Source organism: Sceloporus undulatus, chromosome 1 (assembly GCF_019175285.1).
Source record: "Sceloporus undulatus isolate JIND9_A2432 ecotype Alabama chromosome 1, SceUnd_v1.1, whole genome shotgun sequence".
NCBI lineage: Eukaryota > Metazoa > Chordata > Lepidosauria > Squamata > Phrynosomatidae > Sceloporus > Sceloporus undulatus.
In genome coordinates, this window is record NC_056522.1 from 160,951,874 (window position 1) to 160,969,903 (window position 18,030).

General features: G+C 39.5%; 1 protein-coding gene across 3 annotated transcripts in view; it reads right to left on the minus strand.

Moving 5' to 3' along the window:
* Positions 1-16,061, minus strand: part of PLEKHM3 (pleckstrin homology domain containing M3) — a 93,545-nt gene extending 77,484 nt beyond the window's left edge. The window contains exons 1-4 of one of the 3 annotated variants that reach the window (XM_042460466.1): positions 15,891-16,061; positions 10,976-11,040; positions 8,246-8,327; positions 1,342-2,228 (exon numbers count right to left, since the gene is read on the minus strand). In XM_042460466.1, the coding sequence (XP_042316400.1) occupies positions 1,342-1,930 (589 nt within the window). In that variant the 5' untranslated portion in view covers positions 1,931-2,228; positions 8,246-8,327; positions 10,976-11,040; positions 15,891-16,061. The remainder of the gene's footprint in view (positions 1-1,341; positions 2,229-8,245; positions 8,328-10,975; positions 11,041-15,890) is intronic. The other 2 variants (XM_042460458.1, XM_042460448.1) reach the window with 2 other exon arrangements.
* Between the last annotated feature and the right edge of the window lie 1,969 nt (positions 16,062-18,030).

Sequence of the window (18,030 nt, forward strand, 5' to 3'; positions counted from 1 at the left end):
GTCACAACCTCTTACTTAAGTGTAGTTGCCCTCTTGCTTAGCTACTCTCTTTTGAGATTTAATTCAAACTTCTTCAACCCCAATTAATTTGTATGGCCTAGCTTTTGCTATTTATTGTTATGTCTGATTTATGGCAACCCTATCCTATAGATTCCTTGGCAGGATTTAGCCATAGGAAGTTTACCTTTGCCTTACTCTGAGTACAGCCTACAGCACCTGGTATTACCTGGCAGACTCCCTTCCAAATCCCATATTTGATTCAGCATTACTTAGTTTAATTGCAAATTTCATGGCTAAATCACCTAAACATATATTGGACTTACATTCTCCCCTCACTACTGCAGACATTTTTTAAACCACCTGTTAGATGATAAGTTTGGAAAACTCAAAGGTTTGCACACCCCTATGGATGTTTTGTTCCCTGTACAGAGAGCCTCATACGAAAGGTTGTTTCTTTGTTGCTGTCTCCACCAGGGCACTCAGCTAATTATTATGTGAATTTCCTCCTTGAGGACTATAATTCTGTAAACTGCAAAGTGTTTAGCAACCGCTATGAGAGTATGAGCTATAATCAAGCTGTTAGTTTTAAATGTACCATTTTATTGTAAAACAAATTCAGTGATTTCATGTGCTTGCCAAGGCTTTTTAGTTTTAGTAGCAAAGATATATTATGACTACTTTTTGTATCAGTATTACAATGATATGTAATACTTTTACGATGGTCATGTTTGCCGTATGCACTGTACTTGTTAAAATTGCAATGGCTATTGGATTGATGCATATAAAACCTGACTTGACTTTGTTTTGTTTGTATGGATCAACACAGCTACCTTCACTTTGCTCAACCTGAAAGTTATCTGATACGCTGAAATCACTGTGTTTCCAGATAAGTCATGGCTAACTTCTCCCACTGATTTCTGTGAGATCCAGGTTCAATTAACTTTATTTGGATCCAATCCATAATTTGTATCAAACAAAGCAGCCTATGGATTCTTCTACTTGCAAGAGATCATTCACAAAGGCTGCACAACCAATCTCCTTTGGGATCAAATTTGAAAAATCCGTATTTGACCAAGATATTTCCGCCACCACTTCTTTCAGCACAGCAGTAGTTACAATCATGACTTTTCCAAGAATGAGGACATTCCTTTCCTTGACTTTCACAAGGTTGGCAACTTGCCTAGGATCACCTTCTCAAACCATGGTGAAAGTTGTAACTGCTCAGAATTCCAGATTCATCCCTACTGTGTAGCCCCACCAAATCTGTCCATTTTCTTTGTCAAGAAGAGATGGAGAAGAAAAGTTGGAGAGCACCAATTGCAACAGAACAACAGCACTTACCAGTATTCCCTTGAATGTCCTCTCCCTTTTTGAAACCTGCTGGTGTGAATGAAACTTTAGGACATGGGCTGCTATAGTTAGAGAGCTGCTGTGGAGAGGCGTTGCTTAAAATGATGCCCCAGTCAATCCGGCTGATATCCGACCGCGATCGATTATGGCCTGGCTTGAAAGTGGCAGCATCCTCGCTTTGCACTGTAATATCGTTCACAGAACGTGGCCGGACCCTCCTCCGACAGATATTAAGGATATTAAAAGTTGAGGCCTCTCTCTGTTCCATCCAGGAGAGGTTGTCTGGAACAGTTCCCCTCTGTACTCTGAAGTGTTCTTTGGCAGGAAATGCAGTCTGCACTTTGGTTTCCAAGAGTCCATTTTTGCAGTGTTCCCAAACAAGATTATTCTTCCCCAAAGAAGTAGCATTCCTCAAGTCTCCACAGTTGTTAAACACTTCATGTCCGACCAGTTCAGGGACTTCTTGAATCCCATAAACCTCTGGAGGCTGCACATTGTCTAACTTAGCATCAAAGGTGTTGAAAAACTCTTCAGTTACTTCCAAGGCAGGACTGATATCATCAACTTCTAAGGCCTCCATTTCATTTGCAGTCAGAAGAACTGAAACTTTGGGGTATTTTACCAAGTCTGAACATAAAAGTGCAGGCACAGGTCAGGAGGCTTTTGAGAAAATGATGGCAATGCTCTAAGCCTTCAGGTGACAGGATCAATATCATTAGCGTAGCTACCAGCATTTGACTTCAAGAGTTTAGGTTGACTTCCATTTGTGAAAGCATAAGTAAAGAATAGCTTGTCCAGTTGTTTACATTTCTCAGCATTAGGCCTTCATAGGATGTGTTGGCTGTTCAGCAAAAAGCATCCATCAAATCTGGATTTTCCTGGGGAAATAAAACACAGTACATTCTTTTAAGAAGCACATTGGAAGGTGGGTCCCTGGCAAAAGGTCACAAACTATTTTCCATGTGTTACCAGTCAAAGTCCTACTACAAATCAAAGATTAGGGATTCTCAAAGCATGGATCAGAACTTCACTGAAATTACTGAAACAGAAAAGTTGAATGACAAGTCTCTGACTCTAAGAACAAATATCTTCCCGTATGAATTTTCCCACCAACTGAAGTTTTCATCTAAGGTCCTACTCCAGATGACCTCACCTACAAGGACAGCATGAGCTGCTACTAGAGAGTATTTTCTTTGTAATACTCCATCCATAGAATTCTCTCCCCAGATAGTTGCCTGATGCCACTCTTAATTTTGTTTGATATTTAGCCAAAACTTCCATGCTTGCCCTGGGCAACTAATATGGTCATTCCTGCTTGGATAATTAAGAGCCAAATAGCCTCCATAGTATTCAAAGGGGCTGGGGTGACAGAACAAGTAAGGTGGCAACTACATCAATGTTTACAGATCAAGTCTGATCTACTATATACACTCATGCACAAGTTGCAAAATTTTAGTAAAAAAGAGAATCAACCCAAAAAAAACCTGGCTCAGCTTATACACAAGTCAATTAATGGGTTCCAGTTACATATAATTTAAAAGGACCGAAAGAATGGTTCTTTGGCCAGAGAGAAGGGCTGCGGGGGTTGAGATGAGAATGGAAGATAGGGGGGAAGAGCAAGTTCACAAGTGGGGTTCAGCCAGGGAGGTGGTGGTGGCCCCAAGAAGAAGGAAAAAGAAAAAAGTCTCCTCAACTCTTGGGGCCATGACCAAAGTTGCTCCAAAGTCAAAGGCTTTAGTCAGAATGAGGCACCCAGACATGTGATCAATGGTCAGGATAAAGCCCTCTCAGGTCAGAGAAAGCAGGTTGGTGTAGACTAAATAACTCAAATAATGTTATATTCAGTCATTTTGGTGTCAACCCCTCTAATAGTTTTGTAGCTAGACCCACACCCAGAGGAAGGAAGAATGCAAGGAGAAGCAGCACCTCAGAGAGAATACAGGACCCCATGCAGCTACTCCTGTCTCCACACTGCAGTGGCTGCTTGGTTTGCCTCCTTGCTTGGGTTGCTCTTGCTGTTTGTTGGTTCTGTTGTTGCTGCCCAAGACCTGGAGTTGCAGGAGCCAGTGCTGCCACCCATTCGATTAGAGCACAGGTTCCTCACCAGTGCTCTGAGGAACCCTTAGGGCTCCCCATGCACTTCCCTTAGTGTGCTGTGTGCACTTCCCAGGTGCTCCGTGACCACTCCAGGAAAATGTAACACTACTCCTAAATACCATTAACTTGCAAGACATAGGATAGGCCTTTTAGGGAATCTGCCATGGAAATTGATGCTAAGAAGGGCTCCGTGAGTCAAAAAAGTTGAGAACCCCTGCGTTAGAGGCTGGCTGTGGTTCTTCCCTCCCTTCTGTGTTTGGCAATCCCCAAGAATCTACCCTTTCTCTGCAGCTCTTTCTGCACGTCCCAGCAGAAGTGCCTCCTCTTACGAAACACTTTTCCTCCCAAGTGTATTGTATTTGTGGGCACATTTGTGAAGCAAACAAATGTCGCTCTTCCTGCCTCTCTCTTCTCCCCGTGGTGTTGTCTTCTCAAGAATCGAGACAGTGCGTGCTCCTAGTGGTACTTTCCTCCTATATTCCTCTTCCTTCTCACTGCACTCCTTGAAGTCCAGGCTGCTGGCCCAAAGACCTAGTGATGTTCTGGCCCTTCTTTCCAGCCCCAGCACAATTCTTTCGACCCTTTAAAATTATACATAACTAGAAGCTATTAATTCAACACATGGTCAAAAGAGCATACCACACATAAAATATACAGTACTGGATAGTAATTTAAAATGGTTGAAAGAGCAGTTAATTGAAAAACCAGGGACACTTGTACTGTAACTTAACTCTTATCAAAAAAGGAACTATCCTTCTCTGAGTGGAGCAGCAAAAGACCTTTTTGAATACTTGGATGCGAAAATGGTGGCAGCTCTAAAGTTATACCCTGGACTTATATGTGAGTATATATCGTAACACTGACGAGCTCCCGAAAGTATACAGACAGCCCTCCATATTCACAGAACTTTTTTTATCCATTCAAGCATCCACAGCTTGAAAGTATTTTAAAAATATATAAATTCCCCAAAACAAACTTGGATTTTGCCATTTCATATATGGGACATCATTTTACTATACCACCATATTTAATGGGACTCAAGTATAAATGGATTTTGCTATCCATGGGGAATCCTGGAATCAAACCCCAACAGATATCACTGGCTCACTGTACTCTGTCACAGTGAGGCATTAAAGAAATTGCATCATTACCACTGCATCTGTATAGTTACCCAACAGAACTTACTAGGGTGGTCAGATGTCTACTGCATTCTGGTCCACAAGAAGAAACTGAGAATTTCTCAATATCCCCTTGAGTCCAAAATATGTGACCCTTTGGAGATAAAAATCAGTCATATTTTGGCCTGCATGAATGTCATTGTTGATAGTTTCATTGAATGTAACTCTGTCTCCTATTTCTCTAGTTATAATAATTACGGGTATTACCGGTATTTTTCTCATTTCTACAGACTAGGGATGTGGATAGGATCTTTGGAAAGGTTAACATTCCAATGTTTGTTGGACCATTGCCACTCCTGCCTTATAAAAGGCAAGTGCAAAGTGGCAAGAGATAGCTCAGTGGGTATGGGTAGTAGTGACCAACTTATTATAAGATTATTCGGTTCCATCTTGCCTGAAGGAGACAATGATTCTAGAGCACAAGTGTGCAACTCCTAGAGGTTGAGAGGCCAAATTAGCAGTCTGAAGGAACACGGAGGGCGGCATCTCCTCTGATCTCCATATCTCTAAGGGTTATGGGACAGTTTTACAATGTTCCTCCCTTGTATGTATATGTGCCTTCAAGTCACCTGTTGACCCATGAATTTCATAGAGTTTTCATAGGCAAAGAATACTCAGAGGTGATTTTACCAGTTCCTTTCTCTGAACAACACATAACAAATGCCTGGTATTTGTTGGTGATCTCCCATCCAAGTTCTAATCAGGGCTGACCTTGCTTAGCTTTCCAGACAGACCCCTTCCTCCCTTAGGGCTTTCTAAAATCCAGAGAGTAAACAAGACTTATGGGAGCCAATGTGGCATAGTGGTTTGAGGGCTGGATTACGAGTCTGGGTTCAATTCCCAGCTCAGCCATGAAACCAGTGGGTGACCTTAGGCAAGTCACATGATCTCAGCCTTAGGGGAAGGCAATGACAAACCTCCTTTGAACAAATCCTACCAAGAAAACCCCATGATAGGTTTGCCTTAGGGTTGGCATAAGTCAAAAACAACTTAAAGGCACACCACAACAACAACATCAACAAACCACCACCACCATCAAGAGTAATTGCTAGGATGTTTATGCTATTTATGCTTTATCCTGATAATCTATTTGTGATTTTCTGCACAAAGATTTTGCTACGATTTCATTACCCCCCACCAAAAAACATGTACACTGGACTCTAGCTGAACTTCATTGAAGGGGTAAATTCCCAACCATTTCCCCCTCTTTTCCCTGTAGGGAGGCAACAGTGACATTCTGTTATTACTACCCTATAGTGTTTAAAGCTTTAGTTAATCTTTGGCTCATAGCCAGGCAAGTCTTCTCCTGAACCTATAAAATAAGGGCTACCAGCAAAAAGTTTTGGAGTGTGATACTTGACCTAATTTTAGCCACCTGGAATGCCACTTTTTGGGGGGACAGGGAGGCAGCATATAAATAAAAAATTGTCTTCTTCTATCTGTGCCAAGTCGTAAGCTTTTGTCATGCTTTTAACAGTACACTCTACTCCCTAACTAAAAAAACAGATTGTGTGCTATTGCCATCCAAGTCGAAGCAAGCTTTGATTCTCAGAGACTTCTTTTAAGTTTTGTGGAACAAAATAATCTGTTTACCATCTGCTTCTCTATACAGAGAATGGTAAAACTCCTCTTGACCAGATGCTTGGAACACTGAGACATGGGGAAATTTCCTCCACTCAACCACGCTTCAGTAGTAGCTACAAGTACCTTTGCTTTGGCTCTTGTAAATGTACAGTTGGCATTCTGTCTTATGGGGGAAAGGACATCATGGAAGAGGGTAGAACTGCATTTAGGTATATTACTGTAGCGATGGCAAAATCTATTGTCCAGCGATAACACTGGGTGGCCTTTCCTTGACCAAAGATTGCCCAACAGTAGTAACCATGAAAAAGATCATTGTAATATATTTGTTTTCTTCTTATCCTTTCTTCGAAAAAGGAAATTTACCCACACTTCTGGGAATTGCCTTTTCTTATAACTGACCACAGGAAATCATACTACCATAGTGTAATGAAACTGAGTCATGTCTTCCTGTTATGGCTTTGTGAGTCACAGCTGAATTATATTTCTTTGGCTGTTAAATAGTTTTGGATGCACACTTATGATTCAGCAACGACAACAAAACGGAATAGGATTCCTTTGATTCAACGAAAACTGATCACTCAGGCTACAGTCTAGTACACAATAATATCAGAGTAATTCCCATGGACGTCAGTGGGGCTTACTTCAGAATAGGCATATACAGTCAACCCTCCCTATTCACAGATTCTTTATCCATGGATTCAACTCTCACGGCTTGAAAATATTCCAAAAATATATAAATTCCAAAAAGCAAAACTTAATTTTGCCATTTTATACAGGAGACACCATTGTATATAATGGGACTTGAGCATCCATAGATTTTGATATCCACCAGGATATGTGTGTCCTGTACCAAACCCCAAGGGCCCACTGTACAGAACTGCACAGAAAACTATCAATCAAACCTTAACAGCATTCACTAAATCATCCAGTACTTAACCAGTTTAATTGTTCATTTAAATTAAATATATATATATCACAATATCTCTGTACAGGTGCATAATAATTTGTGACTATTAAAGTTAGTGGATTTATAAGGGGATAGGCTGTCTCAGGAAAATAAGCTATTGACTGACTGATAAACTGTGATACCTTAATCAGGAGGTGGAAACAAATAATCATTTCTCACAGTGACACTGGCACAGAAATTCTTGCACAAGCAAAAGCTTAACTGTTAAAAGACTGCAAACTGGAGAATCCACCATTAACAGAGTTTGTGTGTGTGCACTCGCTCATGAGTATGTAGGCTAGAGTACATGAAGAAGTCATAAAGGACCTCACAGGTCAATAAAACACCAGAGACAAGTGTGACAAAGAGAAAAGAAGTTAAATCATGTCTAAAATAAATGTATAGGAGAGAGGCACTGAGAACTAGACACCACTTGAGATCTCTGAAGTATGTATTGTAGGGAGCAAAACGTCTACTGGGAAAATGTGTACTTCCCCATCAGTTCACTCTCTTTCTCCAGAGCCAATGAAACCCAAAGCATGCAAAGATGATGGCATTTCTACATGCACTGCATTGCGCTCTCTCTCTCTCTCACACACACACACATCCACATTTCTCCTTGGATCAAAATCATGAGCTGATACTGTTATCAACATCTGAGCTGGATGAGTCCCAAAGACTCTTCCTTAATGTTTTTGTAGCGGTAAAAAAAATCCATTTACCTTAAACAGAGAAGTATTTCTTTTTTAAAAAAAAATACTGTTCATGAAACTGTGCGTATGTCTTTCAATCTTTCATTATTGTGAAATTGTTATTATTTGTAGTTATATGAAAGTAAGTATGAACACATAACTAAAGCCAGTTGTTGGTCCCAGCTAGAACAGACCCACTGCATCAATGGGATATAGGTAAAGCAACAAATTTATGTACATTTAATTGATTCAGCAGGCCTACACTTGTGTAGACTTAACACTGGATGTAGACCTAAAATGCATATATTTGATTAATCTGCACAAACACACTGTAGGCAATGGCAACATGCATTAAAATTTGTATATTAAAATATTGTTACATTAGGGAAAATGCATACCAAAATATTTAGGAATTTCCATGCTTGAGTGTGCAGAGGAGATCTCTTTTCTGCAATGTGGGTCTTGGCCAGGATGGAAAAGCTGTATAATAATAATAATAATAATAATAATAATAATAATAATAATAATAATACCCTACAGAAAACAAATAGATTTTCTCCCTTTCTAGTGCATAGTCATCATTGCTAAAGAAGTGTTGGAAAATGTATTGACTAGAATCTGCTAAAGGTCTGCAACAGAAGGGTTTGGTGGGGCTTTGAATAGTTAGAGAGGACACTTCTGGGAGCTTCACTATTTGTCCTTGTTACCGATTCCAGTTTCTGTTCCCCTAACTTAACAAGTCTTTCCCACTCTTTCCTCCGTCTTTCATGATTTCCAGACTTTCTCAGTCCTTGTTAGCTTCCAGTGAAGCCAAGAGAAACTCATAATCTGCTGTTCTGCAGTTCTAGCAATGGAAGCTAAAGTACAGACACCTTTAATATGAAGTAATTCCAACACTTATGCAGAGTAAACTGGATATGCCAAATCTGACCTTGTCCATAACTTCACAGACACAGCAAATTAGTTTTTAATTAAACCAGTGAAGAGTGGTCCAAGACAAAACGATCCAAAGAAAATCTATCAATGGTGATGTGCTGTGCTGTAAATCACTCTCCACATAGTTAGGGGTAGCCATGCTGGCCATACAGTACAATAAAACAAATCCAAAATACACAAAGGAGTGATACCTTTTACTGGCCAGCCAAAATGTACAAAATACATAATGCAAGCTTTTAAAGGCCTCTGATGCCAACACTATCATTTTTCTTCCTCCTGTATGAGTGTTTAACATCTTCTGACTGATGAAGAAGCCAAGGGAACTTGGAAAGCTTGCATTATATGTTCCATGCATTTTGGCTGGCCAATAAAGTTATCACTCCTTTGTGGATTTTGGAGTTTGTTTTATTTGTGTAATAATGATATCTAATAGGACAGCGGTATTTTAAAACATAGTATCTCTTGCATAACCATGATTTAAAACACAGAAGCAGAAAAACAGAAACAGAACCATAGTTGGTACAGGTAAACAGAGTCACTATCTAAATACTCCATTCCACCTTTCTCCTAAATTCTTGTGCATATAGCTAGATCCTATCATAGATCTTAGCCCAGTTTATCACTGTTTAGCAAGGTGACATCTCTGCTTCCTTTCTGGATAGAAGCTGTTCTACATGACTTGAAACCACTCCAGCTGCCTTGAAAAGGGGTGGTTCAGTGCAAAGGCAGAAGTGAAGGACAAACACTGAGGCACTTGGAAAGTTATGTGGCAGAACAGTCTTTCCAAACCATCCTGAGTGTGTCATCACAACGTCTGAGCATGTACTGAGCATGAGCTGAAAGTATTGAACCTTTTTGCAAACACAGCAGTGCTCACGTGTAATCAGACAAATTCCTGGAAACTTCTGTATTTCTTTAATTTTACTATTTAGCAGAACTGATGCAGTTTTTAAGATATCTTCCCAGCCCCCTCCCCCTAGCTCTAAAATCTCCTAACCTGTCCGAAACTGGGCTATCTGCAAAGCCAGAACAACTACCTGAGGTGAATGAAAATTTGTCAGAAAGACTGGCTAAGGGTGGTGGGAGTCCCCAACAACATATGACAGGTTACACTTATTCTTTTCTTTCCTGCCCTAAAACAAATTAAAGACAAATTAATGGCTTGATTGAAAGGGTCCACTCTTCTTTCAGACCCAGCCAGAGATAACCAGGGAGAAAACCTGGGGAAAACTTTGGGTACACTGGCTGGTGGATTCTGGGAGCCCCAGCTCTGCCCAAAAGAAAGATCAGAAAGGTAAATACTCGTAAGGGTTACCATGCCCTATGAAGAAAGACTCAGGCCCATACAGACTGCCAAAATAAAGCTGCTTCAGGTCACTTTGGAGGTATGTGACACATGCATCTTAAGATTCCAGAAGCTGCGCCAAAGTTACGCTCCAGTCCTTAGGACTGGAGTGTGGCTTTGGTGCGGCTTCCAGACTCTTAGGACACATGCATCATTTAAACAGTATACTTCCAAAGTGACCCTAAGCAGCTTTATTTTGGCCTGTCTGTATGGGGCTTTAAGGAGCTGGGTATATTTAGCCTGGAGAAGAGATGGTTAAGAGGTGTTATGATAGCCCTGTTTAAGTATTTGAAGCAGTGTCATATTGAGGCTGGAGCAAGCCTGTTTTCTGCTGCTCCAGAGACTAGGACCCAGAGCAATGAATTCAAACTACAAGAAAAGTGATTCCACTTCAACCTTAGGAAGAACTTCCTGACAGTAAGAATTGTTCAACAGTGGAACACACTCCCTTTGGTGGAGTCTTCTTTGGAGGTTTTTAAACAGGCTGGATGGCCATCTGTTGGGGGTGCTTTGATTCTGTATTCCTGCATGGCGGGGGGGGTTGGACTGGATAGCCCTTAGGGTCTCTTCCAACTCTATGATTCTATGGTAGTGGAGAGGTTGCTTGAAAAAATTCAAACGCCTCTGGAAAACACCACAAATTGCCTACCAATGGTGGCAGGGTATTCTTTAGACCTTGTTGAACTGCAACTCCTAGCAGCCTTAGCCAGCACAGTCAGTAGTGAAGAACGTTGGAAGATGCAACAGCTGAAGGGCCAGATAATTTGCACCCATGGAGTAGATTATCTAGACAAGCTTTTCTCTCATAATAACAACTTAATAGCACTAACCTGTGAACTATACAAACCCGCAAAATATGTGACCTAGCAAGCAAAGGAAGCTGACCAGATGTTGACTACCAAGTCCCCTCACCTAGAAATCAGAAACTGTGAGATTGTTATGCACATTGCAGGCTTAGGTGCACTTTTTTTTAAGGTTTATCGGACTTCAACTTCACTTAGGGGCAGTGTTTGCCTAGGTAGACTCTGGATTGTGCCGGCCTGATTTGTGATGTCAAGATGTCTGCTCAGTACTGCATTTCTATAGATCCATATAATTTATTCATATTACCTTGCAAGACACATAGAACTGGAGTCGGTGTGTGCAGAATCTTATCCCTTCCTCACCAAGCAGGCATCTCTTTCCCTTTTGGCGTCACTGACGCTTGAAAACTCAGGGATTATACAGTACTTATTCTTAAATTAAGAGATAATAGTCTTGTTTTTCCCCAGGAGGCTGCATGTTGCAGTTCCAGATAATCTGTCTCTTTTACATTCCCAACCAGACTGTGCACTTGATTAAATACGGACTACAAGGATACACTGACCTTGGAAATAAATAAATAACCATCATAGCTAAAATGAAACCTTGCATGTGTGCGCATTTCCTTTTCCTCCCAGAGACAACTCTGAAGCCTTACCTCAGCTCTGCACAAACAAAAAGCAAGTCATGTGCAGCTGCCACTAGAAATGAGGTCATTAAATCAGACGGATAAGGAGAAGATGGCTAAATCATCTTCAGTTTTTTAACACTTTCGGTAGGGTGGTTCATATAATCAGGAAGGGCAAGAAACAGAGCGAGGAGTGAAAGATCCATGCTATATTTGATCAGTTCTAAAACATCAAGCATACATAAATCTGGCTTTTAGATGCTATGCATATCCCTATAGATAGAATCAAACCCTACTGTGTTAAATGGGTCAATCCCCAGTGAAGGGTAATTCACAGACAAAATGGTATTGCAAACATTAGATGTTAGCATCAAACTTTAGCTGACCATCATGTTTTTAGGAGAATTATTTTGGCCCTCTTCTCCTAGCTGAATTTACTTCAGACGATTTGATTCCTTCTCTGGATATTTCCCCCACTTGCACCCTAGATAGGAATGAGAGAAACTGAACAGGTTGGAACACAGCACTGAAACAGTCTACTGCAATCTTGTAAATACATCTACAATAGTTACTAGCCCACAGAATTTTTACAAGCCTACTTGCTGACATGCCTTAAATCTTTCTGTCCCAATCCTCTCCTGGAGTGAATTTCGTCAACAGTTACCTTAGGAAGTACAGTACTACTAAATTTTGGATGGACCACCTATCCCCTTTTATATCTCTGTTGCACAAAAGTTTACTTTTTATGGGCAAATAGATAAAGCTAGCTGACTTCCCATCTAGGCAATATCCAGCTATATGATTAACCTTAACCTTTATTTATAAAGCGCTGTAAATTTACACAGCGCTGTACATACAATCTTTTTAATTGGACGGTTCCCTGCCCTCAGGCTTACAATCTAAAATGGCGCTTTGTACTTTATATTATGATATTCTGACAATGTATTTTGTATTTTATTGATTCATCTGAAAGAATATGAAGTAGTGAAAATATTTGTGTGCCTTCAAGTCATTTCCTGTTTATGCTGACCATTTATGGTGAATCTCTCATAGGATTTTCTTGGCGAGTTGTTCAGAGGAGGTTTGCTATTGCCTTCTTCTGAGGCTGAGAGTGTGTGGCTTGCCCAAAGTCAGCCAGTGGGTTCCTATGGCTGAGCAGGGATTTGAACCCTAGGCTCCCACAGAGTAGTCCAACACTAAAACCCTGCACTACTCTGCCTCTCAAAACTCCGCCAAATGCATCTGAGGAAATAGACTGAAGTATGTATAGAAAAGCTAATGCTGCCAAGTTCTTTCATGGAGTTAATCTCAAAGGTGCTATAAAATTTCTCTACGTACTGATCCTACAGACTGCCACAGCTATACAGTATCTGAATTTTCAGATATAACAATAATGAAGTGACTAAGAACCAAGGCCTGTTACAGACTGCCAAAATAAAGCTGCTTTGGGTCTCTTTGGAGGTATGCTGTTTAAAAGATGCATGCATCCTAAGAATCCGGACGCTGCACCAAAAGCTGCACTCTGGTGCTTAGGAATGGAGTGTGGCTTTGGCGTGACCTCCGGACTCTTAGGACCCATGCATCATTTAAACAGCATACCTCCAAAGAGACCCAAAGCAGCTTTATTTTGGCAGTCTGTAACAGGCCCAAGTAACTAACAACAGAAAGAGAGAGAGGTAGTCCCAATGACTCACACTTACTTGCAGCACCTGGGATTTAATTTAGAATTGCTGCCTAAACTGGATTAAAAATAGGGTGGATGCCATGCCTAAACATATCTGTTCATAAGTATTATTTAGAAAAGTATATTTAACTTTCAAGTAGCATAAAATACAAAACAAGGCCGCAGTTATACATGTATTTAGTTGAGATTCAATTTAAATTCTAGATGAAATTACTAAAGCATATAATATTTAATAACATTAAAATGTGGCCATATTATAATATTGCTAGAAGGCATTATAATAATTGGAAGTGGTTGTTTTTGTTAATTCTGTACACTGTAATATAAAGTATATAAATGTTTGCAAAGAAGTCTGTAGTACTTATGGTACACAGAGAAAGTATACCATGTAAATATTTGGCTTTGCTTTTTTTAAATAAAAGAAAAATGTAATATATTTTGAGTAGTTTGGGCTCAATAATTTAAATGTCTTAAATTAGCAACACAGATATGACACACATACAATACACTGGTATGCTATTTTGACATACTATAGTTACAAACCTGCCAGAGTACAGGTGCATCTACACTGTAGAAATAATACACTTTGACACCACTTTTAAGTGCTGTAGTTCCATTCTATGGACTCCTGAGGCTTGTAGTTTTACAAGGTCTTCAGCCTACTCTGCCCAAGAGAGTTCACGTTCCTCACAAAACTACAAATCCCAGGATTCTGTAGGATGGAGCCATGGCATGAAACGGCATTATTTTTACAGTGTCAATGCATCCTAATAGAGAAGTTTTATGCCTCTAACCCCCCTACTACCCAGCTGCTGATTTTAACTTTATTTTTGTGTGCTGTAATGTTTTTATTCAAGAGCCAGCATGGATTGTGGGAGCTGGAATCCCAGGATTCTGTAGGATTCAGCCATGGGATTTAAACTGGTGTCAAACTGCATTACTTCTACAATGCAAATGGACTCTTAATAGCTTCCTGCTACTGTCTTTTTTTGTTAAAGAGGCACAAACACAGCTATGCCCATAACAAGATGACCTAATCTTGCATCATGGGCAGGGAGAAAGGGAGGGGTGAAAACATCTATACAAACACAAAAGAATACATAGTTTGGTTTTATTACAAAACTGTTACATAGGAGACATAGAGGGAATGGGAGGTGTGTTTTCAGGGGTGCAGAGCTCCATAACAAATATACAGGAGAGTCACTTACAACTATTATAACCAGCCCCTTGGAGGTGCATATGCATGCCAAAAAGCTAGAAATGTCTGAAAATGTCACATCAAAATGCACAAAATCACCACAAAGGTGCCGGTTATGATAGCTATATACATACTCACACATATATGCATAGATGAGATACATCATATATATCAGATACAGATACGTATGAGATACAGATGTAACATATACACATATTTATATGATATAGCTGATAGATATGATATATATGAGATAGATATACTGATAGATGTAGATACAGAAAGAGATACTGTATATGAGATATGTATCTGAGATATGATATGAGATATATATGATGTATATATGAGATATGTATTGGATATGTAAAAATATATACACACACACACACACACAGGAGAGATATGAGATATATATATATATGATATGTATCTGATATATAGGTACAATATATATGTGACATATATATATATATGAGGTATGTGTCAGATATGTATCAATTTGATATAGATGTGAGAGAGAAATGATATATACAATATATATGTGAGATATATAAGGTATGATATATATATATGTGTGTGTGTGTGTGTGTGTACCTCATAAATATATAAATATATATATATCATACATCTCATATGTATCTCAGAATCATTTCATATACACACACACACATTTGTGAGAAAAATCATATTTGATATATATAGATACTATATATATATGAGAAATACATTATATATATATATATATATCATATGTATCTCTCACATACAACCTTTCTCACAAATCTCTCACAAATATATAAATATGATATAAATATATATATATATATATGAGATATGTATCTCTCACATATATTTCTCACAAATATATATGTATGTGTGAATATATATATATATATATATAGGGTATGATATATATGTGTGTGTGTATGAGATATGTATCTCACATATGATCTTTCTCACAATGTGTGTGTGTATATATATATGATATATATATGTGTGTGTGTGCGTGTGTGTGTGATATGTATCTGAGATACATTATATATATATATATATATATATATATATGGTATGCTATATATGATATATATATCTGACATATGTATCAATACGATATATATGTGAAAGAGAGACATGATATACACATTTATGAAATATGTATCAATATGGTATATATATATGTGTGTGTGAGAGAGAAATGATATATTTATGAGATGTGCATTATATATATATATATATGAGATATGTATCAATATGATGTATATATATATGTGTGTGTGAAAGAATATATATATATGAGAGAGGAATACGATATATATATATATATATATATATATATAATATATGAATGAGAGACAGCTGTGTGTTTGTGTGTGCATACACACACACATATATAGGCTATGCTAGCTGGATAATGGCCAGCCTTGAGGCTAAAGAGAGAGAGGCCCTTTTACCTGGCTGGCTGGCAGGCAGGAGCTCCATGCAAGCAAAGCCGGCAGCATCTCCTCTCCAAGGGAGGCCTTTCCTGTGCCCTCAAAGGGAAGAAGGCACTGGACCTGCTGGCATCCTCCTCCTCCTCCTGCTGCTGATGCCTGGGCCGCCTCTGTCTGCTGTGTTTACAATCTGTCTCAGCCTGTCCCTCTCTCAAAACCTTCCCTGCTGCAGCCGGGGAAACAGGGAACCCGCAAGAAGGTTCCGGGGTGCAGTCTTTCCCTATGGAAGAATGCAGGGCAATTGCAAACCTTAACACTTATCTGAAAGGAATTCAAAGGGACAGCCATGGTATTAGTCTCCAGAATCAGTACACAGGGAGACCTTGCAGCCCCTTTGAGACTGAATGAAAGAAAGAAGTTGACAGCAGGAGCTTTCCTAGACTTAAGGCTACTTCCTCAGATGCTTTTGGTGGAGTGGAAGCCAGAGACAGACATATATATATGTATGTATGTATGTCATTGGTGTATGAGAATGTCAATTTAAATTCAAAATCCTTTGTGTATGGAAATCGGAAATGGAAATTCAAAGCATTTTGAATTTAAATTTACATCCTCACCTACCAGTGGCATTACATATATACGTCTGTTCCTGGATTCCACCCCACCAAAAGCATCTGAGGAGGTAGACTTAAGCCTAGGAAAGCTCATACTGCCAACTTCTTTCATTAATTAGTCTCAAAGGTGCTACAAAATCTCTCTGCATACTGATTCTACAGACTAACACAGCTGTATCTTGGAATTCTACCACTGTGGAAAGCACTGTGTGTGTGTAGATCATGGATTAAAAAGGACAGGCAGGTGTGCTTATAAGGAGTAAATTTAAACATACTTGTCTGTCCTTTTTAACAAAGGCACATATATACAATCACTGAAAAGCACAATAAAGAAGTAACGGGTTAAACAGACTGCCCCTAGGGGTGGCCTGCAGCCGCCCCTTTTTGCGCTGGATTGTGGCTGCAACAGCTAGATGCAGTGCAAAAAGGATCCGTAAAAAGCAGCATCACAGCTGCCAGCGCCGTGCCTTTTCTGCGCTCCTTTGGCACGGTGTCATCAACGCAGCGCCAGAGGAGTGCCATGACACCGCCCGCCATGTGGTGGGGCACGCAGTGTCAGTCTGGCATGGGGAGGAGTCAGGGCGCACGTCGTACAGATGTCACAACACACCCCACTCCAACCTCATGGCCGGTCTGTTGAGGCCCTAAGAGTCAATGAGGTCATAAGAAATCTGTTTATTTAAGTTTGTATACAAATAAGGTGAAACGTAAAATAACATTGTCTTTACATGAACGTTGTTAGATATTAATTGATGATCAAGATTAATTGAAAGATATGATTATGAACAGTTATCTGTTTTTTAAAATTGAAAACATGAATAAAAATATTAAAAAATACAAAATGAAGTGGTGTCAACCTGCATTCATTCTGCAGTATACAGCTAGCCAATAAAAGTATTGCTCTGTTGTCGATTCCTACATGGCAGGCAGTTGGACTGGAAAGCCATTGTGGTCTCTTCCAACTTTGATTCTATGATTCTGTGTTGAATTTAATCTCTTGTCCCCACCAGCTTCACCACTTGTGGTTTTCCTGTGCCTTTGGTTAGTCAAAATGGGACAGGGGCAATGATCTCAGCAAGTAAAGATGTCACCATCACATCCCTCTTTGGTGACCATCACCTATTGATCTTGTGCCTGCCAGCCCTTGGGTTAAATGTGGGAGTGGGAAAGAGAGAAAAGGTGGTTCTCACTGTATCAACACCACACCTACCCTACTGCAGCTCTATGGAGTGAAAGACAAATTTGCCTAAACAAGTAATCCTATTGGTAAAAGATATTACATATTAATTTATGCAGCATCCTAAATAAATGTTGCAAGGTCCTGATAAGAGGGGAAGGTGGACCAAGAGGAACAGAGCATGTAGCAGAATTGCCTTTCGTAAGAGGATTTTGTAAGAGATTTTTAACAATACTAATATTTTAAAATTATTTTAATATGTCAGTTGTGAATGTCATTTTGATTGATTCATTGTACAATCCTAAACATGTTTATACATTTAATTTAATTTAATTATGTGGCATTTACTCCCAGATAAGTGCTTAGACTG